The sequence below is a fragment of the Narcine bancroftii genome, chromosome 4 (genome assembly GCF_036971445.1).
Source record: "Narcine bancroftii isolate sNarBan1 chromosome 4, sNarBan1.hap1, whole genome shotgun sequence".
Taxonomy (NCBI): Eukaryota; Metazoa; Chordata; class Chondrichthyes; order Torpediniformes; family Narcinidae; genus Narcine; species Narcine bancroftii.
This window is the reverse complement of record NC_091472.1, coordinates 265,185,318-265,211,417: the sequence shown is the minus strand read 5'-3', so window position 1 is coordinate 265,211,417 and position 26,100 is coordinate 265,185,318. Positions and strand designations below refer to the sequence as shown.

General features: G+C 40.3%; 1 protein-coding gene across 10 annotated transcripts in view; it reads left to right on the top strand.

Annotated features, from left to right (window-relative positions):
• tfcp2l1 (transcription factor CP2-like 1) overlaps positions 1-26,100 on the top strand; it is a 61,579-nt gene that overhangs the window by 24,011 nt on the left and 11,468 nt on the right. For 8 of the 10 annotated variants that reach the window (XM_069934899.1, XM_069934897.1, XM_069934898.1 and 5 more), the window contains 6 exons: positions 1,870-1,955; positions 4,368-4,416; positions 4,536-4,629; positions 6,698-6,788; positions 9,418-9,527; positions 15,416-15,558. In XM_069934899.1, coding sequence (XP_069791000.1) covers positions 1,870-1,955; positions 4,368-4,416; positions 4,536-4,629; positions 6,698-6,788; positions 9,418-9,527; positions 15,416-15,558 — 573 coding nt within the window. The remainder of the gene's footprint in view (positions 1-1,869; positions 1,956-4,367; positions 4,417-4,535; positions 4,630-6,697; positions 6,789-9,417; positions 9,528-15,415; positions 15,559-26,100) is intronic. The other 2 variants (XM_069934900.1, XM_069934901.1) reach the window with 1 other exon arrangement.

The following is a 26,100-nucleotide window of genomic DNA, read 5'->3' as shown; positions in this document are numbered from 1 at the left end:
CAGAAAATAAATTACCAGCCGGTTAGCCTAACGTCAGTGGTTGGAGTCGATTGTCAAGGATGGGATTATAGAGTACTTGGTTGCACATGACAAGATAGGCCAAAGTCAGCATGGTTTCTTTCAGGGAAAATCTTGCCTGAAATCTGAAAAAAATGACAAGCAGGCTAGGTAAAGGAGAGGCAGTGGATGTTGTGCATTTGGAGTTTCAGAAGGCCTTTGCAAGGTGTGTCACATGAGGCTATTTAACAAAATAAGAGCCTATGATAAAACAGGAAAGTATCTAGCATGGGTAAAGCATTGCTGATTGATAGGAAACAGATACGGAATACAGGGATCATATCCTGGTTGGTTGTGAGCTGCTAGTGGTGTTCTACAGGGGATGTTTTTGTGTTGTATATCAATGATTTAGATTATGGAATGAATGGCTTTGTGGCCAATTTTACAAATGAAGATTAGCAGAGGAGCAGGTAGTTGTGAGGAAACGGTGGAGGGGAGCTCTAGATGGACTGAGTCGGGATTAGGAAAATGGGCAGCAAAGTGGCAAACAAAATACAATGTTGGAAAGTGTAAGGTCATGTACTTTGGCAGAAGAAATAAACAGACAGACTATGTTCTAACAAGGTAGAAATTGAAAATTCCCAGATGTAAAGGAACTTGGGACTCCTTGTGCAGGATGCCCTGAAGATAAACTTGCAGGTTGAGACAGTGGTGAAGAAAGCAAATGAAATGCTGGCATTCATTTCAAGAGGAATAGAATGTAAGAACAACGGTGTGATGTTAAGGCTTTGTAAGATACTCTTTTGGAGTATTGTAATCAGTTTTGGGCTCTTCATTTAAGAGGACATTAGAGAGTGTTTAGAGGAGATTCCCAAATTGATTCCAGGAATGAAAGGGTTATGAGAAGTGTTTGACAGCTTGGCTTGCGCTCTTTGGAATTGAGGAGAATGAGGAGGCATCGCATTGAAAAGTTTCAAATGTTGAAAGGAATGGACAGAGTAGAATTTGAAAGGTTGTTTCCCATGGTGTGAGAATCTTGGACAAGAGGGCATAATCAGGATTGAAAAGTGTCCACTTCAAACAAATGTGTGGAGGAATTTCTTTAGCTCGATGGTGGCGAATCTGTAGAATTTGTTCCCAAGTCATTGGGTGTATTTAAGGCAGAGATGGATAATTTAGCAGGTATGTAGTAGTAATCTGGCAGTGTGAAAGATCCCATCTGGGCAAGGTGAGTAAAAATCAGTCGGGCTCTGACTCCTGGCAGAGTTAACTTGTTAGATTCTGGTGAGAAGGCAGGGGAGTGGGGCTGAGAGGGAGAATAGATCAGCTCCAGATTGAATAATCAGGCAGCCGTGATGAGCTGAAAAGCCTATTTCTGCTCCAATGTTTCATGGTGTAGTGCTCTGAATAACAGCCTCCATCTCTTTTGATGTCTCCGATATATTCTCCATACCCTTTCATAAGTTGCATGTGACATGTCACTTCAGCCTATCAACATTGTTGTTTACGCATTCCCCCTTTTCCATTATATTCTGATTTATTTTTATCAAATTTGCAATCTATTTTGCACTTTTGTCAAATCCCCTCTTTAAAGATTGTATGGGTCAAGTGCCTTGGCTCTTCTGTTCTTTTTGAAGTTTTACCTTTTTTTCTTGTCCAGAACTTGGAACATAGGACACTAAAGCACAGTGCAGGCCCTTCAGTCCTCTATGTTGTGCCGACCTATAACCACAATGATTTGCAGTTAATCGTCATTTTTGATGCAAAGCGGAGAAGCATTTTGGTTCACTGTATGACTTATAGAAGAAGAATATTAATACCATTAATTACTGTGAGAGGTTCTGAATTAACTATCCTCTTTGTTCCCTCCAGTGCTCACCCTGGCCTGATACTTTGTACATTAATTCGACTTCTATTAGCTGCAATACTCTGCCAGTCAGCTTCAGTGGCAGTGAAGGGTATGTAACACATTCTACTACATCCCTTCTGTCACAGTCTTAGCTCTGAGTAATTGTAGATACAAGTTTCATCATGGGATAAGTTTCATCCTTATCCCAGTAAATCTCACTATAATGAATCTCACCTCGTTCCATCCACCTTTAGCCACACATTTCACCTGCTGGATCCCCATTCCTTTCTGGTTCCATCTGGCCCCATCTGTCCTGCATCTGTTCCCTGATGGTTCCATTTACCACTTGCATCACCTTATCAGCTTCTAACCTGATAACTTTTGTTTCTACTTATCACCCTCCACCAGCTGTCTTCTCTCTCCCTGCCTCCCTCTCCCACTCCCTGCCTCCCCCTGTAGATGCTGGGGCCCATTGCAGTGTACAGAAGTATCAGAGAAACTCTGCAGATCACGCAACATCCATAGGAAATAAAGGGTGACCAATGTTTTGGGCCTGAGACCTTCCTTTGGAAACAGCCACCGGACCCTGACTCCAACTCCACGTGCCCTCCCATCTGTCCCTCACCTCTCCCTGCTTCATCAGTCTGCTGCTGACCCCGTCTCCCCTCTTCTTTCCGACCCCCCCACCAATCTTTATACTGGCTTCTTTCTCTCTTCATGGCCAGTGTTGGTCAAATGTTTTGATTGTAAACATCAACAACTTAAGTACCCCCCTGTACCAGCAGATTGGTTTTTGCTCCAGATTCCAGCATTTTACCAGGATTTGGAGGCTTAAACCATGGGGAGTGTTTAAGCAGACTGGGATTCTATTCCTTGGAGCACAGGAGGATGAGGGATGGTGTCCCAGAGGTATACAAAATCATATGTAGAATAGATCAGGTGAACATAGAGAGCCTTGCCCAGAGTAGAGAAATCTGTAACCGGAGGACATAATTTCAAGTTGATTTTATTGTCATGTAATGGAATCATATCTAATAGTACACAACATTTACTTTAGCTTGCCATAAGGCAGGCAAAGGGTCACCATTAGTATTACCCCACAGTAAGAGAAACAAAATAGATTGCATGGATAATTTTGGAGAGATATGGGGCAGATGGGACGAGTGTGGGTGGGAGACTTTTGTCAGTGTGGGGAAGTTGGACAAAAGGCCGCTTACCATGGTGTGTGACTGAATTCTGCACCTAAACGCAAACCTCTGCTCGATTCCTGTGCCTTCAGGGAAGGGGGATCTGAAGTCTCTTAAGTCTCTCCATAATGAATATTACTGGAGTAGTCATTAAGAATCGCAGGACAACTGAAGCAGATGTTGAACAGAATTTCAGGCCTATTAGAGTGATGTAATCTTTGCCTTCTTAACTGCTGTGTCATTTTGTTTGCTTCCATGATGCTATGGAAGGGTTCCTATCTTCTAAGTCAAATGCAGTAAAACAGCATTTTTTGGGGGGGGGTTGAGGAAAATAAATAAATAAATAGAAATGACAATAAATCAAAATTTAAATAAAAGTTCAGCATTGTAAATGTTCTCTGTAGTCGCACATAAACCTTTGGTGAAGATGGGAGCAAATAATCAGCCAGCGAAGTGCATGGGTCGTGCTTTGCTCAGAGCAGCTGTTTAAATAAAGTTGTGTTTGAATAAAATGGCATCACCCAGGATGAAGAACCGGTTGTTGTGACTTGCCTTTGACTAATATTTATGCTATGTGAGGTGAAAAGAAAACCAGGCTTTTACTCGTATGTGCTGTGGGACCCCATTGAGAATGGGTGGACTGGAGGATTTTACATGAGACAAATAGAGAGACAATTCCATGAACACATGGTTCAAGGACCAAGGACCACAGATTAATAATGACACGTAACAGATACCAGAGGGCTTCTGAGGAAAAATCTTTTTGCGGAGAAATTGAACACACTGGCTGTAAGATTGGGAGAAACCAATCAGAATTGGGTAGGCATGAGGAAAAGCATGTGCTGCGTAGCAGACATTTCCAGCAGCAGGATAAGAAGCATGAATTCTGGGCATTCTCCTCTAGTCCCACCAAATGCAGCCAAAGACGTTACTCTCAATAATCAAGCCCCTCCTGAAACGGCTGACATCAATTCATTTAACAGCAACTTTGGGATTGAACCTTGAGATGGTTGGGCTGTGTGATCACTGTGCCAATCCATTTGAAGGAACGATCTTCAGTTTAATTTTTGTTCTGATTCATTATGTAATGACAGCAATATTTTTTTGTTGATTAAGGATGATTTAACATAAAGGGCTTATTCATACTGTTCTGAGATATAAGTTCTAAATTCTTGGGTTTCACCAGGGTAAATTCAAGACACTTAGACTTTGGATCTTTCCTCATCTAATGAGTCGTATCTTTTGTGGATAAGTTTGTTTTTGCTTTATTCCTGATGAATGAACATAGCTGCACCATCACTCACTGACTTCTCTTTCTGCTTGGGTCAATTCAGAGACTGTTCACCTACAAGCCAAGAAGAGTTCCTGCCTTTGAGCACTGATGTAAGTAGTTGTAATATCCTGTTAATAGGGTGGGGTTTTTTTTTCTCTTTTGCTCAAGGCATTCTGATCTACTGTTCGTGTACTTTATGACAAAATATTTTGTTGTTTTTGCAATGCAGTACCTGTTGCCCACAGCTTCCAACCAGGAGACACAGCACTGGCTGATCAGAAACCGCTTTGCAGCATTCTGCCAGTTATTTATCAATTTCTCAGGTAAGAAGTGGTTAAGGTTATTCCAGCACCAGCGACCAGGGTTTCAATCCACTGCTATCTGTCTGCATGGGTTTTCTCCAGGTGCTCTGGCTTCTTCCCACCCTGCAAAAATGTACAGGATTTGTAGGTGATTGGTCACATGGGTGTAATTTGGTGGCATGTGCACGTGGACCGGAAAGGCCTGTTGCCATGGTCTGTATTTTTTGAAAATCGAGAATTGTTGCATGCTCAGGATTCCTATAAGAACTTCAGTGATAATTTCTTCTTGTTTCGACTGGACATTTGTTGGTGGCCATCTCTCCCTGCTGAAGTCCTGAATATTTCTGGCACAGATACATGGCCATATCTCTCACATCTGTGAAGAAGAGGAGCATTGTAGTGTATTTCAGAGAAGCTGCAATCATGGCAATTTTCAACCAACATTTTCTCTCCTAAAAGTTCATCATCCTCCATGATGATAGGACCATCTGGGAGTTTTTGCCAATAGATTTGGAACACGTTAAGGTTAAGATCAGCCCTCCACTTTCATTTGCCATATCTTGGGTGCCAGCTCTCACTAATGACAGACATCAGTTACCCAATCCCTGCCACCTCCAAAGCATTAGTATGTCCTTTTGTTGCCTAAGAAAATTTCTAAGAAGACAAGCATCTCAATTCCAGCATATTTCACCAAGAACCAATAATCCACACCCTCCTTTATGGGGTGTGGACATCAACAATTTCATGAGGCATCTCCAAAACTCTGGAGAAGTATCACCATTGCTGCCTCTGCAAAATCCATTCATTTTTTTTCTGGCAAGAAAGGTGAACTCACATCAGCATCCTCCTCTGGGCCAACGTGCCAAATATCCGAGCTCTCTCATTTTTAATCAGATCTAATTGAGTCAGATCATCCACTTGCTTGTTACCAAATGTTTCGACCACTCTGAACTGTGCCATACGATTCTTCTTTCTTCTTCTTTGGCTTGGCTTCGTGGTCGAAGATTTATGGAGGGGGTAGTAGCTAATGCACCACTGATTCAGTGCCAGTGACCTGGATTCAAATCCGGAGTTTGTACTTCCTCCCCTTGTCTGCATGAGTTTTCTTTAGGTGCTCCAATTTCCTCCTACCTTCCAAAAATGTACAGGGTTAATTGGTGTATTTGGGCAACACTGGCCTGTTATTGTGGTGTTTGGTTATATTAAAATAGTAATCAGTTATCAAGTTAGTGAAAGATCACCCTTGAGACCTACCTGAATATCTCCACTAACACTTGGGTAGACAATAGACAATAGGAGCTGGAGTAGGCCATTTGGCCTGTTGGGCCAGCACCGATCATGGCTGATCAAATCTGACAGCTCAAACTGATGGAGAAGCATTTGGGGAGTTACTGAGTACAGTAAAAATTTAAAAAAAACCCTGGTATCCGGCACTTAGGGTGATTAGTAAATGCTGGATAAGTGAATTGTCTGGTTGCTTGAGATAGCGTGCTGCACGATTGGTGAACAAACGACAAAGTGTGCCAATTTTAAACTTTTTATTTTCCGTATTTTTTTGCCAGTTGCTTGGGGCTGCCGGTTGCTTGAATTCTGGATAAGAGGTTTTACTGTACTTCAAATCTCTCTGATGTGAGCACATGAAGGCTAACGATCCTATAACCTACCCATCCCACCCAGCACCACCTGCCCCAGCAGTCGGAAAATCTGCAGAACTGGTATCAGCCTTCTAAACCACTCTGAACCTTCAAAATAATGGTGCGACCCTTGGGGCAGTTTGAGAGGGAGAGATTGTTACATGCTGCGTTGTTCTCTGTGGTGTTCAGGTGGAAATTTTGCAAGATTTGAAAGTTTGAGAGTTCATCATTTTGCTTTTTTTAAAAGAAAATAATCTGTATTTTTTTAATGGGCTTGAAGTTGTTCTCCTTGCAGAAGGTTAAAAGAACCAATTAATTCAGTGTTATAATTTGCTCCTTTCCATTAACTTTACAAAAGCTTGCATAAACTCCAGAGGCATTATTTCATCATGAATTACACACCTGTAACTTCCCTGCAGTTAGGCATGCAGTTAATATTTTATCAAATTCCTTAGGTGTGGACCTGTTGAAAATGTCTAAAGAGGACTTGATTCAGATATGTGGTCCTGCAGATGGAATCCGACTCTTCAATTCAATCAAGGGAAGGTGAGTTGCAAAGCTTTGTGTAGTTCATTTTGTTAAATAAATTGTGCAGAAGCATAAAAAATCATTGGTTACTGTGAGTTTCTTTTCCTTTCACTAGCCTATGCATTTCCAATTTTTTCTAGTGCATTTGTCTAGGTCCTCCTTGATCGCAAGCAAATTTAACTCCTTCAATAAGAAATAGGAACAGGAGTAGGCCATCCGGCCCATTGAGCAGGAGTAGGCCATCCGGCCCATTGAGCCTGCTCTGCCTTTCAATGAGAACATGACTGATCTGATGATAGGCTCATCTCCAGATAGCTGCCTTTTCCCAATAATTCCCCTACTGTGCAAAAATCTATTCAATTTTGTCTTAAATGTTTCCTGATGTAGCCTCCACTGCTTCGATGGACATAGAATTCCATACCTTGAACACTCTCTGGGAAAAACAGTTCCTCCTCATCTCTTGTCCTAAATCAACTGCCCTGAATCTTGAGGTTATGCCCCCTATTTCTCGTCTCATCTGTGAGTGGGAAAAAAACTTGCTTATCTCTATCTTGTCTATTGCTTTCATAATTTTGTATGTTTCGATAAGATCCCCTCTCATTCTTCTGAATTCCAGTAAGTAGAGTCCCAGATGATATAATCTCAGTTCATAGGCTAACCCCATCATCTCTGGAATCCATCTTGTGAACCCCTTCTGCCCTGCCTCCAAGGCCAGTATATCCTTCCTCAAGAAAGGAGACCAGAACTGAACATAGTACTCCAGATTTGGCCTCACTAGTACCCTATACAGTTACAGCATAAATGCTGATTATTATCTGCTCAACCACTTCACACAATCATCTTTTTGATGCCATTCCCACCCACCATCCACCCTGACCCCACTGCCAGGTTAATTGCTTTGCAGAGCTGACACTGCACCATATGTGGCACGTGCAGATGGAGGTGTCCTGTAGAGCATGCAGAACTTAATTTGCAGACAAGTGTTCTCACACAGTTGCCTTCCTCCTTCTAGCCCAGTTTGTTTGTATTGACTATTGGAAAAACTTATTTTTTTGTTTGAAAACCTAATTCAAACTAATTTCTGGTCATTCTGGAGTTTTAATCCTTCCAATATTTTTCTTCCTCTTTTGTGTACAACTGCTGAAGACCATTGAGTGCTGACATTGTAAAAAGGTACAGGTGCACCATATATTTCAAAGAACCCCCTCCTCAAAATGTTAAATAGGCAATGTGAATTAAAATACAGTTTTTCAAAGGGAACAAAAGAACACAAATTTTATGCAGTTTTAAATTCTAATTTATATTGGGGTGTCAGGTTTTTTTTGAGGACATCTATTTGCCATCTGGCACTGGAAATTAATCTGGCTGAATAAATTATATTTGGTCACTGTTCAGGATGTCCCAAAAGGTTTTGCAGCCAATAAAGTCTCGACTGCAACATAATTTGCCCCCAGTAGATTCCCACTTACAATGATGTGGCGATGACTCTATGATACGTTTTAATTTAAAATGCATAAATGTTGACACAGGTCAAACAGTAACTATGGAAAGAGCAAAGGTCATTGACTGAAGCATTAACTCCATACATTCTCTCCACAGATGCTGCTTGATCTCTTGAATATGTCTAATGTTTTTTTCTTAATCTGGTTTTGATGCTGTTTGTATGACAAGCACTGGGTGTGATTCTTGGGACAAACCACTGGTTTTCCTCAAAAATATTCAAATAATTCTGTGGCATTTTTTTGTTGTTGCAGAAATTGCCTCCCATATCTGAATCTGCCAATCTAAAGGTTTTGTAGATCTTTGACAATTCAATACGAATTTCTGGAAAATCTTGTATGACATTCCTAAGGTGCACTCTAGTGTGTAAATAATTTATTTCACCTTCAATTTGAATGGCATGGAGACACACTCCAGTGTCCTGGGAGAGTAGAAATCTAATAATTTCTCACTTGAAAGCAAATGAGGGCTATGGTGCCATCGTAGACAAGTTAAATTACTGGATGAATAATCAAGGAAATGATGTCTAATCCTTCATTGCAATGGGAGAAATTTAATTTCAATTAAATGAGTAAAATAGTAATCTCTTAAAAAAATGCATCAGTAAAAAAAAATTAAACTAGGGGATTGTAATAAACTCCTTCTGGTTCATTATGTCCTTTAAGGAAAATCAGCTAGCCTTGTCCTGAATTGTTCAGAATTATATCCAATCTGGCAGAGTTGTGTATGATGACAAGGAAAGCTTCTTTGTTGTCAAGAATATGATTATCTTCTCTGGAGCATTTGTGGATGGAAAATAAAGATTGGCCTTGTCAATGGTGTAGTGGCCAGTGAAAGAACAATTTAAAAAAAAATCAGTGCTGCATTGCCACTGGCCTAGATTTCCTGAACAGAGAAACGGGAGTGCCACTGTTTGAGCTGAACCTGTCACAATGAAACAAGACTGTAGTTAACTCCATAACAGTGTGCATTGCCATTTCAGCAAAATATTACTTTGTAAATAGAAGCCTTTGCGGAGAATGGAATGTCTAGCACACGTTTTGATGTTGCATTGAAATGGTATTAACTGCTTGTGACGATGTTAACTGAATGTTTTGTTGTAGTGCAGTCAGGCTAATGACCACACTTCTCATACCTGTACCTCCAGAAACGTCCATCCAAAACTGACCATCTACATGTCTCAGGAGCCTGAGTGGAATCGGGAGAATTACCACCTTCACAAACAACAGAGCAAAGGAGTTGTTGATACTTCATATGGTATGTCCTGACTCTGGTATCTTTAGGATGATTGGCTCTTTTGTACGAGCCTGACAAATCTAGAAGTAGGTTAAGTGTTTGATAAGAAAATAAGTTCTTGGCCGCCTCCTCACTTTGCAACACTGCCCCTAACAATCCTGTCTCCTGAAAATTCTTGGGGCTTTGTGGGTTCAGATAAAAGGAGCAAGTGGAAAGATATGACAGTTTGCAAAAGCAGATCACTGCAGAGATGAGCTCTTCCTACAATGACAGCGACTGCTGTGATTAACCTCCTCAGTCGTTTGGATGGGCTAAGTTATTGGGTTTGCCATATCCAGCACTAAGCTCCTTCACTGGGTCTACAGTGTTCGCAAATCTTCTCTTAACATGGAGCTGTTTTATTGGTTAACTGCTGGAAGGGATATGATTAACATACAATGACATTCAATGACATCTTCCATAAATTGAGGTCAAGGAATAGCTGAGGATTTTCCGAATAGATAGGTGAAGTTTGGATAATTTACAACAATGTGGGTCATGCATTCAGGCTGAATGGATGATTCTTTAATAAAGTTGGAATTTATTGACAATCCAATAGTCAGTATATCTCATTTTGAAACCATTTCATCAATGGGAAGCTGTTAACAATGTGATTAACAAAGCAGGAATTTGTCTCAAGACTAGTTGAATACAAGATGAATTAAAATATTTGCACACTGTGAGACAGCTCACTTGTATCATTGAAGATTTTTCAGAGATATTGTTTGGACCAGGAACAGATTTTACCGAAACCTTTTGAATAGCAGATTCAGATATGTGAGATAGCCTTCTGAATTAAAAGTGAAGCTTGGGGAAAGGGTATTTAAAATAATCATAAAGGAAAAGAAGTATAATAGAAGGTTTAAGAGATTGTTGTGGATAAGGCTTCTACTGAAGTTTAAAGATAAAAGGTAAAAGTCATAATGAAAGAGTAGGGTTGCATTTAGAAGTTGAATGGGATGCAAGTTCATGAGAAAAGGGAGATTAAATGCCCAGCAGCGTATAATGTAGAAAAGTGTCCTGGTCTGCATGGGATATTGCTGGGAGGTGCAGAGACGATAGAAACTTTCTATCCTTCTCCAATATGGGAGAGATACCAGAGGGCAGAAGGATTGCAAATGTTAATTAAACCACAGAGCATTACAGCACAGAAACAAGTCCCTTTGGACATTCTAGTCTGTGCTGAACCATTTAGTTTGCCTAGTCCCACTGACCTGCACCCAGTCCACAGCTTCCATACCTCTCCCACCCATTTACATGTCCAAATATTTCTTAAATATTAAAATTGAGCCCACACTCACCACTTCAGCTGGCAGCTTGTTCTGCTCTCCCACCATCCCACACTCTCTGTATGAAGATGCTCCCTCTCATACTCCCCCTAATTTTTCCTTTTTCACTCTTAACCCACATCCTCTGGTTTATATCTCAACTACCCTCAGTGCAAAAACCCTATCTACATTTATTCTGTCTATCCCCCTCATAATTTTAAATCTCTATCAAATCGTTCCTTACTCTTCCATGGCCCAGGGAATAAAGTCCTAACATGTTTAACCTTCCCCTGTAACTCAGTTCCTGAAATCCGAGCAACATCCTAGTAAATCTTCTCTGCACTCTTTCTGTCTTATTGATATCTTCCCCTTTTTAGGTAACTAAAACTGCACATAAGGCTCATTAATGTCTTGTATAACATTATCATAACATTCCAACTCTTATACTTTGATTTATGAAGGTCAAAGTGCCCAAAACTTTCTTTACAACCCTATCCACCTGTGACACCACTTTCAGGGAATTATATTTTTTTTTCCTGATCCCTCTGTTCTACCACACTCCTCAGTACCCTACCATTTACTGTGCATATCCTTTCTTGGTTTATCCTTCCAAAATGTAACACCTTAAGCTTGACTGTATTAAATTCCATCTGCCATTTTGCAGTTCATTTTTCCAGCTGGTCCAGATCCTTCTGCAAGCTTTGAAAACCTTCTTCGCTGTCCACAACACCCCATTCTTAGTGTCATCTGCAAACTTGCTTATCCAATTTATCACATTATCATCCCGATCATTGATCTAGGTGACAAACAACAATGGTCCCAGCACCGGTCCCTGAGGCACACCACTAGTCACAGGCCTCCAGTCTGAGAAGCAATCATCTACCAGCACTCCCTGGCTTCTTCTTGTCCAGCCATTGTTCAATCCAATTCACTACGTCACCATGAATACCTAGAGTCTGAACCTTCTTGACTAACCTCTCATTTGGGACCTTGTCAAAGGCCTTACTAAAGTCCATGTAGACCTATCCACAGCCTTTCCTTCATCAACTTACCTGGTAACATCCTTGAAATCTCTATTACCACAAACACACCAAGCCATGTTGACTATCCATAATCAGTTCCTGCTATTCAACTTTATGTACATTCGATTTCTTAGAATACCTTCCGATAATTTTCCTAATACTGACATCAGGCTTACCAGCCTATAATTGCCAGGGTTACTTTTAGAGCCTTTTTTAAACACTGGAACAATGTGAGTTACCCTCCAATTCTCTGGCACCACACCTGTGGCTAAGGACATTTTAAATATTTCTGCCAGAGCCCCTGCAATTTATATACTGACCTCCATCGAGGTCTGAAGGAATATATTGTCAGGCCCTGGGGGGATTTATCCATCCCTATTTACTTCCCATGACTCTGTACCCGTTTCCTGAGTGAATACTGATGGGGAAAAAAATTAAGCTCGCCCTCCTATCTCTTTTGGCTCCATATAAAGCCAACCATTCTGATCTTCAAGGGGATCAATTTTGCCCCTTACTATCCTTTTGTTCTTAATATACCTGTACAAACCCTTAGGAATTTCCTTCACATTATCTGCCAAAGCAATCTCATGACTTTTAGTTTTCCTGATTTCTTTATTGAGGTTTTTCTTGCATTTTTATCTTCCTCAAGTACCTCATTTGCTCCATGTTGCCTATACATACTACACACTTTTCTGTTTTTCTGAACCAGATCCCTAATATCCCTCGAAAAATAAGATTCCCTATGCCTATTAATGTTGCCTTTAATCCTGACAGGAAATTAACAAATGTTGTACTCTCAAAATTTCACATTTAAAGATTTTCCACTACCTCATACATTCTTGTCCAAAACCAAATTATTCTAATCCGCGCATTCTAGATCTTTTCTCATTTCCTCAAAATTGGCCATTCTCCAATTTAGAATCTCAACCCGAGGCCCAACCCAAAATGTTCCCCTACGCATACTTCTGTCACTCCTCATGTCTCGTTCCCTCATAGTATACAGTATCTCTAGTTGGTACCTCTATATTATGTAAACTTGCCTGAACACATTTGACAAACTCCAAGCCATCCAGCTCTTTTTACAGTATGGGAGTCCAAGTCAATATGTGGAAAGTTAAAATCTCCTACTATTACAACCTTATGTTTCCTGAAGCTGTCTGCTCTCTCTCTACAGATTTGCTCCTCCAATTCTCATTGACTATTGTGCGGTCTATAATTCAACCCCATGAGTGTGGTCACACCTTTCCCGTTCCTCAGCTCCATCCATACAGCTTTAGTTGATGAGGCCTCTGGTCTCTCCTGCCTGAGCATAGTTATGAAATTTTCCATGATAGGCAATGCCAGTCCTCCCCCTTTCACCAGACCCTCCCCCCCCCGCCCCCCCCACCCCGCACATTCTATCGCGTCTAAAGCAACATCAGCCTGGAATATTGAGCTGCTAGTTCTGCCCCTCCTGCAGTAGTTTCACTAATGGCCATAATGTCATAATTCCATGTGTCAATTCATGCTCTAAGCTCATCTGCCTTTCTTACAATACTCCTTGCATTGAAATAGATGCACCTGATAACATTTCCACCATGTACAACCTATTGACTTCTAGCTGTGCATGCAATTTTCACATCATTTTTTTCCCCCTCCCTCCTCCACTCCTCTATCTGCTCTGACACTCTGGTTCCCATCACTCTCCAAATCTAGTTTAAACCCACCGGAGCAGCAAGAATATTAGTCCCCATCCAGTTCAAATGCAACCATCCCTTTGGAACAGATCACTCCTTCCCTGGAAGAGAGCCCAGTGATCCAGAAACCTGAAGCCCTCCCTCCTGCACCATGTTGAGCTGCATTATCCTCCTATTTCTAATGTCACCAGCATATGGCACAGGTAGCAATCCTAGTGCCTAACTCCCTGAACTCTCCTTGCAGGACCTGCTCACCGTTCCTTCCCATGTCATTGATCCCTATATGGACTATGACATCTGGCTGCTCATCCTCCCTCCTGAGAATGTGAAGGAGAGAGCTAAACCCAGTAACTATAAGCTGGTTATCTCAAAGTTGGGAACAGAGAAAATCAATGATACGAATATATGCAATTTTTATTTTGAATACAAGTCAACAGAATTGAATTTTGCAAGCAGGGTATATAACGATTTTGCTGTTGCTATATTGTGCATTTTTGTGAGAACAAAGATTAACTCATAAATTTAGAGTTGATGATATGGGATAAAACCAATTTTTATGGGTTTGTAACTGGTAGCCAGTGTGGATTAGTGATGACCAAAACTTATCTCATGATCTTGCTTAGATTCCAAGATAAGTTGATTAAGATCGTGCACTTAATAATTATTGACATTTTAGAAATCACTTGATAAAGTGCCACAGAATGAAACTTGTGGGATTGAAGATATGGGTCAAACCCAGGGATATTGGCCAAATGCAGGGAAATCGTACAAGTTTACTTGGCATGGACAAGTTGGGCCTAAGGGCCTATTTCCATGCTGTTGGCTCAAGTTGTAAAGTGGTGCACTTTGATTAGAAGAGTGAGGAAAGGCAGCATAAATTAAATGTCAGAAAGGTATTAGGATCAGCAGGTAATCATGCATTTTGATATAAGGAAGTTAAATATTATTTGGAATGGATGAATCTATTTGACAGTGAAAAGCAGTTTGGGAAAACAACAAAACAGAGGATTTGTTAGATAACTGCATTAGAACTGAAACTTGTGTTGATCCTTGTTTACACTACAATTGAAACATTTTTGGTCATAGCATTACAAAAGATATACAAATTTATTGGAGTGAGTTTTATGGAGGTTAGTAAGGGTGATCTCAATTGATCCAGATAGGATAACAGGTGTGTTTTTATTTGTAAATCTGTACTGGATGATCCTGGATATTGGCTATCCTACCATTAATCACAAAGGTTAGGATGTCTTTTGCAGACTTTCAAGGTCAGTTAGCCTCTGCTAGAACATTGTGCTCTATTCCAGGCACCACATTACAGGAAAGATGTTAAAGTTTTAGAGAAGTGCTAAGAAACTTCAATTATGTGTTGGAAGCTGGTGTTGCTCTCTTTAGATTAGCAATGGCATGGGGAGATTTAATAGAACTGTTGATAGAGTAGAAAGGATAAAGATTTTCCAGAGGGAAAAACAATAGGTCACATTTTCTTGCATTGAGATGTTGTGATCTAATGCATGTTGGGCAAGATAACTAGATTTGGATGTAACTTTTCAGGGGGTATGAAATGAATACTTGAATTAATATTTACAGACAAAGGGGAAGCATCAGGGACTTGGATAAAGGCACTGCACCTTGTATTGGTTCTATGCAGGCACAATGGGCTACGTAGCTATCTCCTGGGCTATAGTATTCTGATGTGCAACTGGTGGTATATGGATCATGAAGAACTGATTCTTTGAGATCCTGGAGGTCTACCAGCACCCACAGTATCATGAAACACCATGAGAAAGATTATTGGGAGAAATGGGGAGCAAAATGGAAGAAAAAGAAATCCAAATATATATTGTGTTTCTTATTTGAACTGCTGTTCATGTGATGAAATTCTTTTTCCCGGTTTCCTCCAGTATACCATGCAATCTTTTTGGAAGAGCTGACAGCGGTAGAATTAACTGAGAAAATAGCAAAAATGTACAGCATTTCTCCGCAGCAGATTAACCAGATCTTCAGACAGGGACCCAGTGGGATCCACGTGCTTGTCAGTGATGAGGTGAGATCCAAGAGAGGTCCATGCACAGAATGGCAGCTGAGACAACATTCAACTTTTTAAAAATGTTTTCTTTTTCTCGAGTCTTCTGTCGGGATTTGAATTCTCCTGAATAGCATCGTTTCGAACCTGTGTTGAGGTTCCGAGCAGTAGGTATTTCTTTGCTTGTTTATGACTCTAAATGCAGTTCAAGACAAAAAAAAAGTAGAGATTTTTTCTTCAAGTGCTCTTTCCTTCCCTAACCCATCTTGCACCCCTCTTTCTACATCCTGTGCATTTATTTTTTTTTACCTTCTTGGTCTTCAATCTATAGGTTTTTATTGAAAATATATATGATCTACTGAAGCTTTGGCTGTCTATTTTTGATACAAGAGTACTGCATTTATTGTATGCCAAAACTGCATTATGAATCGATACAGCACATTTATGAGATCCACATGAAGTATTGAATGCTCACCCTGTGGGCTGTTGGTTCTGATTTCCTTTATCAGTTTGAATCAGTAATCCTCTGCAGTTTGTCAGTCCTAGAGCAATCTTTGCAAAGAATTCTGGAAAACAGGCAGTTAGATATACCAGTCACATATTAACCAATTTCTGTGCTGATCTGCCATTCTAACTTCTAATGCCTCTGGTAAAGTAATGGATAGTTTTGTGGGGAATGGAAAAAAAAGTCTTTAAGAATGGATATATTTCATGCCTCATTAACCATGGCACAAAACTGCAATGGACTTTAGCATTTGGGCAGCAGTGTTGTTTACATAAAAACAATAATGCCGAGTGGAATGAATATCTTGTTTCTATTTTACTGACCTCATTTCTCATTGGGCTAAAATATAGTTCAAACTTTTTTTGCTTAAAATAAAGAATGCATGATTGAACACTTTTGTACTGATCAACTGTTCAAGTGCTGCAAAACGTTAATCAGAGTAGTGTTGCATAAGATGAAGAGGGGGGCAGTGGGGATAATTTGGGGGCCATGAGTGAATTTCTACATTCCCACAGTGTCTGAGTTGCCTTGGCACCATGGTTTAAAAAGCTTTTCAGTGTGGGTGCATGTGCTAGCTTGTTTCAGAAGCTGTCAGCAGGTTGCAAATTAATCTGTGTAAGTTCCATTGTCGATAAACAGTGGCTTTGGAAGAGGTGGGTGATTTAGTGTCAGGAGTGTGGGGATGAGCAAGAGTTATGCTGTGGAAAAATTGGAGGAATTAGGGGACTGAATGGGCAAGGTTCATCACTTTTGTTGGCTAGCTTCATGTTTGTCAGGCACGCAGTTCAGAGTTACATCAGTGTGAGTTGATATTTTTTACTTCATATTTCAGATAGATATAGCACCTAAAAGCTTGAACTAGCAATTTTCTTTACAGCAGAAGTAGGCTTTGCCATAACTGCATTGTTGCAGGCTATAGGCAGTGAAAGGGTTAATGCTTTGGGTCAAAGACCCAATTTTTTTTGTTTATATTTGAGATTTCATTTTCATTTTGTATGGCAGACCAGCTGAGATTCCCTGAGGTTGGGGCTGGGAACACTGGCTATTCATCCTGCTGGGAGAATTTAGCTGATGTCTATTTCAAGCTTCCAACAAGAGCTAGAAACAAGCATAAAATGTTCATTTCATGAATTACAATGGATTTTTAAATCCAAGAGCATCCTGGTGGAATCTAGAGCCAAGAAAAAAAAACAAACAGTTGGAGGAACTCAGCAGGTTGATGATCATAACCTGCTCAGTACCAAACTCTGCTCCTTTTCCTCCACGGATGCCCCCTGACCTGCTGAGTTCCTCCAGCAGGACGCTTTTTATCCTCGCCTGAAGTATTTCCTTGTGTCTGGCTGTTATGATGAGCAAAAAATTATTTATTTCTATTTCTTGTTGTTAATGTTGTTAAAAATTTTAAAGGTTTCATGAACATTTTCCTTTCGTTGTGCAGTAGGTTTGTATTAAAATTGACAAAACTGAACAGCGCCTACTCATTAAAAAAACACCTGCAACCATTAATTACCCTAGCATCAGTTTGCAGAGTTGAAATAATTACATGGTATTGATCATCAGATTATCATTTCTCTCTGAATTTATTTTGGGGATAACAGTATTTTGTGCTGTTTTGATGTGATGGTATTCAGTCACCCAAATTAATGGTTATGAACTCGATGGTAAAGATTTGAACCATGGCTTCAGTGGTATGAGGAATGGTGTCTGTTTTGGGCAAGAAACATTTTTATGATTTATTGTGATAGAAGGTCTTACCTTGCGTTAAGAAGATGCAGGAAAATGATCATTTATGAGGTTGTGACATGAATACAGCTGTCCTTTCATCTCTGTATAGAGGTATCTTGATTTTGCTATGTGAAATATGTTTGAAAATATTTAAGGTAAGTAATGCTTTGTTTCCAAATAGATGATGTGATGGGTTTCCCTCATAGGTTTTTTTTAAATCTGGAATGTGGAATATAGACCCTGGGAAGAATTGTCCATCATCCCCTCACTTGTGCCAATGTCTGAGGCATGAACATTTGATATAAAACTGAGTGCTAGAAATACTCAGCAAAAATCGTAGCTGAAAACCAATGGAAAAGATATTTTGGGTGAAAAGCCTTTCCTCAGAATCATTCTCTTGCCACAGATGCTGCTTTACTTGCTGAGTGTGGGTTTTTTTTTCTTATTTCAAATTTCCAGTATCCGCAGATCTTTGTTGCTGTATTAACAATAATATTCTGACACTGTACCAAGAATACTGTTTCTGACCCAACTAAATATTACCCAGTGTTGATGGCTTGGATTATTTTTCCCACTGGCTGCTTCCAGAATAAGGATGTTTTACCACTATTGAAATTATGCCCTCTATTTCAGCATGTGACGCAAGTTTAAGAATTTTGTTGATCAATTACGGAAATTGCCTGGGGAAATTTTTTAATTGTTCATCAGAGCTATACATGAGCGAGAATATTGGCTGCGGGTTGTACTTTCTTCCTAATAATCTAGTTCCTTTTGATTTTAATGCAATTGAACGCTGGTGTTTTTGGTGCACTTGTGGACTGAGTATGGCAAGAACCACCATCCACCTCCTCTGAGTTGTATCTGTTGGATTTTTGATGTAGGATATTTAATAATAAGATGAGGGATGAAACACACTTCCACAGAATTTTGCCAATTAGTTTACTCCCCAAAAATCTATTGAATTGCAGATATTTGGCAAAGTTCAGATTTATTGTCAGAGTACATATGTGGCAACACAAACAACCCTGAGATTCTTTTTCCTGCAGGCGGGGCAGGAAATTTTAAAAATGTAAACAAACTGAACTGTGCAGTACAGTAAAAAAGAACCTACCGTATATACCTCTTTCCTGATGGTTATAGTAAGAAAAGAGTGTGTGCTGGGTGATGTGGATTCATGATAATTGCTGCTGTTCTCCAATGGCAGAGTTCCCTGTGGATGTTCTCTATGTCAGGGTGGGATTTGCTGTGATGCGTGATGTCCTGAGCTGTGTCCATTACCTTTTGCAGGACTTTACGCTCAGGGTTATTGGTGTCTCCATATCGGACCGTAATGCAGCCAGTTGATGTACTTTCCACTACACATCTGTAGAAAATTGTCCATATGCAATTAATCTGAATGTATTCCTTTCACTGAACTCCATTTGCAGGTTATTTCATATATATAAAATCTTCGTCCGCGAAGCCAAGCCAAAGAAAGAAGAAAGAAAGATATATATTAAAAAATGTCTGCTTATGGCAGGCGAGCAGAATGGTTAAAATTGCAGGGGCTAATGCCAGCATTTTGGGACATATTGGCTTCAATATCCAGTTTATTGTCATGTAATAAAGAGTGCAATATTACGTAGATTTGTTACATAGATATGTTAGCTGGATTTGTTACCTAGATTTGTTTTCTGCCTGCTGCTTCAGAAATTGCCTGAATTACATCTTATAGTCAGAGAAAGAGAGTCTCTCTCTTCTTCCCCCGACCCCCCCCCACCACCACCCCACAGAGTCACTGAGTGTACATGGATTCTCGTCCAGCACTTCTGCAGTCCTTGCAGCCACACAGAGTCAAATTCAAACCATCAGCAGCCCAAGCTCTAGACTTGAACCTCTAATCAGGAAACCTTCAGTGCCCTTGGCACCTTCTCACACCCCAGTTCTGATGCCTGGTTCCCCTTCAGCCAGTCTTGAGCTAGTCTCCAGAAGTCCATACCCTGGTGCGAATCCCTTGACCGCAGTCGCCAGCAGCCCACAGTCTCACCTTGAGTCACCAAAAGCCCACTGCCTGTTTGTTCTTTAGCCACAGAACCACTCACTGGTCAGCCACCGGGGTCACTGTCCCATGGGTTGTCTTCTCTACTTCTCCTGCTCAAACAATGGGTGGTCTCCCTATTTTCTGGTGCCCTGCACCAGACCTCTGCTTCCCTAGTGTCTGCAGCCCTTCATGGCTGCTGCTAATCATGGGCGCAGCCATCTTGGGTACAGATCATGTGGTCACAGTATGGTAAACCACTGTTTGAAGATTTATCTGACTTGGCACGCCCATTGGCAGATTGTACCTGTGGCCCCTCCCACAGACACCTGAATAAAGGTGACTGTTCCACAGCCCCATCCCCAGTTCAGGACAGTCGACCATCATCACTCCATTCTATTGTGAATAAAAGCCTATCAGTTTTACATCAGTCTTTTGGAGTTATTGATGGTGCCTCATGCAGTAATTTTTAAATGAAACTACGATCAGCTCCATTTATAGGCCACTTGAAGCCTGTACAGAGCTGACAGCAGTTGGACTGAGTGGCTGGACCCTGCAGGAGTGTTATGATTCTTCTCCCGGCTTTTAGTGGATCTGTACCAGCAGTAGTGCTGCTGCTAAAGCAGCTCCAGAATTTATTTTTCTATTTTGGTTTAGGCCTCCAAGATTTGAAGACCAGCGTGCAAATGTTTCTAGTCTATTCCTTGAAAGTTCATCCCTCCAATTTATGTATCAGTTGAAGAGGAACTGATCTTGGTGGCTGCAGGAGTCTCCAGAGGGGCATTTGCCCTATTGAGTGAACTGACCCTTTTTCTGGAAATGATGTCAGTGCAGAGATCGGTGGTTATCAACTAGTGCGCATTCTTGGGAGTTGAAAAGCTATTACTTCCAAGCTTACACGCCCCTTCCACTGACAATCCCTTGGCATAGTGCGACTTCACTGTAGTGTTTCCATCCACAAATGGGGTTCCTTGAATTAATGGCGAACCATGACTCAAGGAGAAGACTTTTCTCACTGGCCATGCCAATTCATAATAGTTTAATTTGTCTGAGTAGCAGGAGGGAGAGTGAGAATTTTGTACTGAGCTTCAGAAGCTGAAAAAAAATCACAAGACTTTACTTCATGCAACACTATACATTATGCAACAGAAATTGTGAGACAATGGATGCAAATCATTCTTCATTGAGGTAGTTACTGTACAGTTTTCTTAGTGTATCCATCATCTGTGAGACAGGGGCTGTAAGGTTAGTGGCACCCAGTCCGAGCCATTTTAAAAAGAAATTGATGAAAGGGAGGTGAGTGTCATTGGTAAGCCTAGATTTTTATTCATTCCTGGATCATCAGATTCCTTCCAATGATGTGGAGTGAGTATGGCAAGAACCACCATCCACCTCCTCTGACTTGTATCTGTTGGATTTTTGATGTAGGATGTTTAATAATAAGATGAGGGATGAAAGACACTTCCACAGAATTTTGCCAATTAGTTTACTCCCCAAAAATCTATTGAATTACAGGAGAGATTAAACTGATGCTCATTTTTCTTGAGGTTGGAGAATTAAGAGGTGAATTCATTGAAAAGTAGAATATCCTTGAGGGCAACCGAGGGGGGGATGCAAGGGTGATATTTTCACTGGCTGACTTCTCTAAAACCAGCAGTCACAAGCATATACTACAGCTAATGATGAGAAGAAAGTCCTCACCCAAAGGGTGAAAACTTTTTAGTATTCTCAACCCATGAGGATTGTCTAGATCAGCCATTCTCAATGGGGGCTATTGCATATTTAAGGGGGGGCATGGACTAAAATCCTTAATGGGGGGCCCAATATGTATAGGGCGATGGGGGAGGGGGAAGGATACTGAATGGATTAAGCATTTTTGGGAGAAGGAAAGGACTTTGCAGCGAGGCTTTGCTGTGTAGTTGTTTAGCAACAGCAGAAATTTTTGCAAGGTTGGAGGCATTTGGAGACAGCGTGGAATGACCGAGATAAATGTGTAAAGTTAACAGTTCTTTCGTTGTTTTAACGTGATTGTGTTTGACTGACATGCAACCAGCTTTGGCTATAAATTGTGTTCCATATAGTTTTCCTTTTTTGTCCTATTGCCTTTAACTCCAGCAAAATAAGTTTGCAGGCAGAAAAAGTTTGCTCCATATTTCTCACGTCCGCAAGCGCCCTCAATTTGCTTTGAGTTTTTGTAATGGATAGTGAATGTATGTCTTCTTCTGCTACCTTATTTTAAGAAGGTACTTATTGTTCATTTACCTCCATTAAATTTAAGATGAATTTGAGCTAACCCTTGTAAGGAGCACTCTTGTAACAGTTAATCTTGGTTACTTTCAGAAATGAAACTCATGAGTTTCTCAGCCAAAAAAAAGTGTTTGCAGTATTTGGTGGAATACTTATCATGTGGTTCCATTGCATCTCTGCAAAACCTTTCTCTGCCCACGTGTTTGATTTGGTTTAATACACCTTCAAATGAAAGCATGAGGCCACACAAGCCGAAACAACATTTAGAGACCGTTCATAAAAAGATAAACCCTAGGATTACTTCACAACTCTTAGATAATCTTGAGGTAAGATCAAACAGATGATTGATTACTGAAACCTCACAGAAATTAGAAAAGGATTTTTTTTGCATCAAAGAGGATAATTGAATTAATTGCTAAAAGTGGAGATCGTCATAACATCACAAATTTTACTCTCAGTGTCCATGGTAATACCTGACGCCATGAACTTAAATGCCGAAGAACCTATTCAGGCAATTCCTTTGAGTAATTCCACTGGCTGTAGAAGAATTGATGAGATGACAAGTGACTTTGAGAAATCAATTAGTCATTTAATTACAATTCAAGAAAATGTCTTTACAATAGGATGAATCCACTCTGCAAGGGAATGGCTCTCTTCTGGCTTATGCCAGATTCTAGATTGGAAACAAGCTGATGGAAGAGATGTTGCTTGCCAGAAGAATTAAAACAGATATCAAGAGAGTGACTATTTTCGAAGAAGTTAAGAATTACAGAAACAGGAACACAATTCCATTTGAGAACATAGTTGCTTTTGCAACTGATGGCACTGCTTCAATGGTTGGATGATACAGAGAGTTCATCGTACACTTGAAAAATCTTTTACCAGTCTTTTCTGTTTATTGTGTCATTCATAGGGAGCGCATAGTTGCTAAAATCTTTGGAGGACAGTTAAATGTTTCACCTTCTATTGCCATCAAGACTAAACTTTATAAAATCACATCTCCTTCAAGCCCGTCTATTCCGGCAGCTGTGTGAAGAAAATGACGAACATTTCCAGATGCTGCCTGCTGCATTGCAAGGTGAGGTGGTTATCCAAAGGAAATTGACTGTAGTTTTGGGACTCGGTTGTTTCCTTCCATTCTCATATGAGCATGGAGAAAAACTTGTTGATATAAAGGTGGACATTTTTTTCTGGCAGATATCTTTGATGAGCTCAATTTATCAAACAAGACCTTGCAGGTAAACACAACAACCTCACTGAAAATAAGGAAGCCATATTTTCTTTCTTTAAAAAGCTTGAAGTTATTGGAGGTCTAGCTGATGTCAGGAATTTTTACTATTTCCAAATCTGAACACAAACCCAGAGGCACTGAAGGGCATGACTGTTTATGTGAAATATCTAAAGCAAATATACACAGATTTGCAGGAAAGATTTAATGAACTGTTGAACTTCGATATCCCATATTGGATATTAGATCCATTTGAGGAACAACCCATCGATGTTGATGTAGAAATTCAAGAGGAGTTGATTGAACTTGTGCAATATACAATTGTATCACTCTGAAGAGCAATCAATTTTTAAAAATTTAGTGATCTGCTGAATGGATTTTCAAAACCCAAGTTGAAATATTATTCATTGCATTTACCTTAACATAGTTGAATGTGGATTCATCAAGGTAGTTTCCTTGTCAAAATCTAGAAACAAAATTGATATCACCATACAAGGTGACCTTCTACTATCACCATCCAATTTGGAACCAGCAAAGGAACGTCAAGCTCAAGGATCTCACGAACATTTTCATTTTTGTAAGAATTCTTTTTTTTTAAGGTTCTTTTTATGAAGTTTTCACCACCTTGAATTTATGCTCAAGTTTCCTTAATGGCTCATTGTGTACCAACTGTGGCGCTGGAAGAATCTTTTAAAACATTTTTGTAGCATGCATGTTCATGTTTTCTTCTTCCCTACATGTTTAATGAGAATTATTTCCTATTTTTCTGTTTGTTCAAGTCAAGTTTACTGTTATCTAATTGTACAAATACAAACCGATGAAACGGTGTTCTCTGGATCTCGATGCAAAAACTTGCTCGCAACCAGACATGACGCACATACGTATGCAGGGGAAGTATTATATCTATAAAATTAAATAAACGTGTTTTGTACATCTCACACAGACCATCTGAAAATCTGGTAAGTTCCTTTGGCCGTTTGGCATTTTCACTGCCCATGGGAAGAAGCCGTTCCGCAGCCTGTTGGTCCTGGTTCTAATACTTCATGTTCTAAAATAACAAGCTACAGTTATTACCCTCAGAGTAAAGGCATTGTTTTCTTTTCACCTTGTGTAACATAAATATTTAAAATATTTTATGCAGTTTGTAGAAGAGAACTGAAGAAACAAAGTAAACTTGACTGCTTCTTAGGGAAGGGAGCCCATAAACTTTGAGCAATGCCCTCTGGGAGGGTCGTAGCCATAAATAAAGTTGTGAATACCTGGTCTAGATACAATTGCTGAGTACATACCAAACAGAGAGCAAGATGATCTTGAACAAAAGGAATGGCATAAGTGCAAGAAAATGGTGCTGGAGTGTAAGATCACCAAGATTTCACTGAATCACAAAGCAGGCCAGAAAGCCAGATGGTCTGCTCCTGCGTCTATTTGTTATCATCATAAGTGTTTGAGAGTGTTTTGCGCTCGGGCATTGTGTAGCTGTATCTGCAATAAAGATGAGGAGAGTACAAGGCAGATTATACTTGTCAGAATGTTTCATCCTGACTGGCAGGATGTCTGAAGCTTAAAGTGCACAAGCATTTTTGAGGAGCTACTAAATAGAAGAGTGGGTCTGAACTAACAATGAGGCACTACATGATTCTTTTCAAAACTGCAAGGATGAGCAATATACCAGCAAACTTGGGAGTAGAAAGGCATTGAGAATGGGGATGATTTGGGGACTGTTACCTGCCCTCTCTGAGATATTCATATTTCCACTTGATATTTCCTGATGGCTTGAAGGAGGGAAGATGGCATTTCTGCCAATTCTGTTGATCAAATGACCACTTATGCAGTTGATCACCCAGAATTCTGAAAGTCATTGTTATTTATCCTCTTGCATTTCATGAGAATCTCATACTTACATCAATATATAATTGACTGAATGGTTCGGGAATCATGTTGATCCCTAATCATTCCTGGTGTGAATGAGAAACTTCCTTTCCAGAACTGTTGTGTCTAAAGGAGCCATGAAGTTAAATATCCACATGCATGTTGTAAAACCTAGAATGCCAGGAATGGAATTGTATCCTACAGGAATGTCACATGTCACGATCCATTTCCAATGAGTTTATCATTTTAACTATTGGGAAGCTGGTGATGCATGGACTGATATGGTTTCATTGAGTGTAATTTGTGTAGTATTTCTTTACTTTATTGATACCCAGCAACATATTTTCCAGAAGGGCTTTGGAGTTGATTAGAAATAGGAATAGTGCCTGGTATTTCCCCCCCCCCCGCCCCCCCTCTCTCTCTCTCTCTCTCTCTCTCTCTCTCCCTTCCTTTTCCCAGAAGGTTTTTTTTTATGATTTAACTTTTATTTATTTATTTTTAAATCTCTTCCCCCCCCCCGGCCACCTCCTTCTCAGAAGGTTAAAGAGCACTGGGAACTGGGAGGAGTCACGTGATAGAGTAGTGGCCGGTGGGGTAATACCAGCCCTCTCCAGAAAAGAAGAAAAAAAAAGTGAAGAAAAGACAAAGTTCAAGAAATACAAAATATAAGAAATAAAAGATAAAGTTGTGGAGAAAAGAAAGAACATGGCACCCAAGAAGGAACAAGTAAAAACAACAGGGGAAAAAAGAAGAAAATACACCGGCAAAGAAAGGAGAAGGCCTTACTTGGACGAAGAAACAGGGAGCTGTGGTGGAGAAGAGCACCCGATCTCCGAGGTTGGTGTTGGCTCTGGGGAGTCGCGACCCCACCCCCCCCCCCCCCCCCCCGCTGGACTGCAAAAATGGCTCTCTGAGCCAAACAAAAGTGCGCAACCGACGGGAGGAAGGCTCAGCCGAGGAGCGGGCAACCAC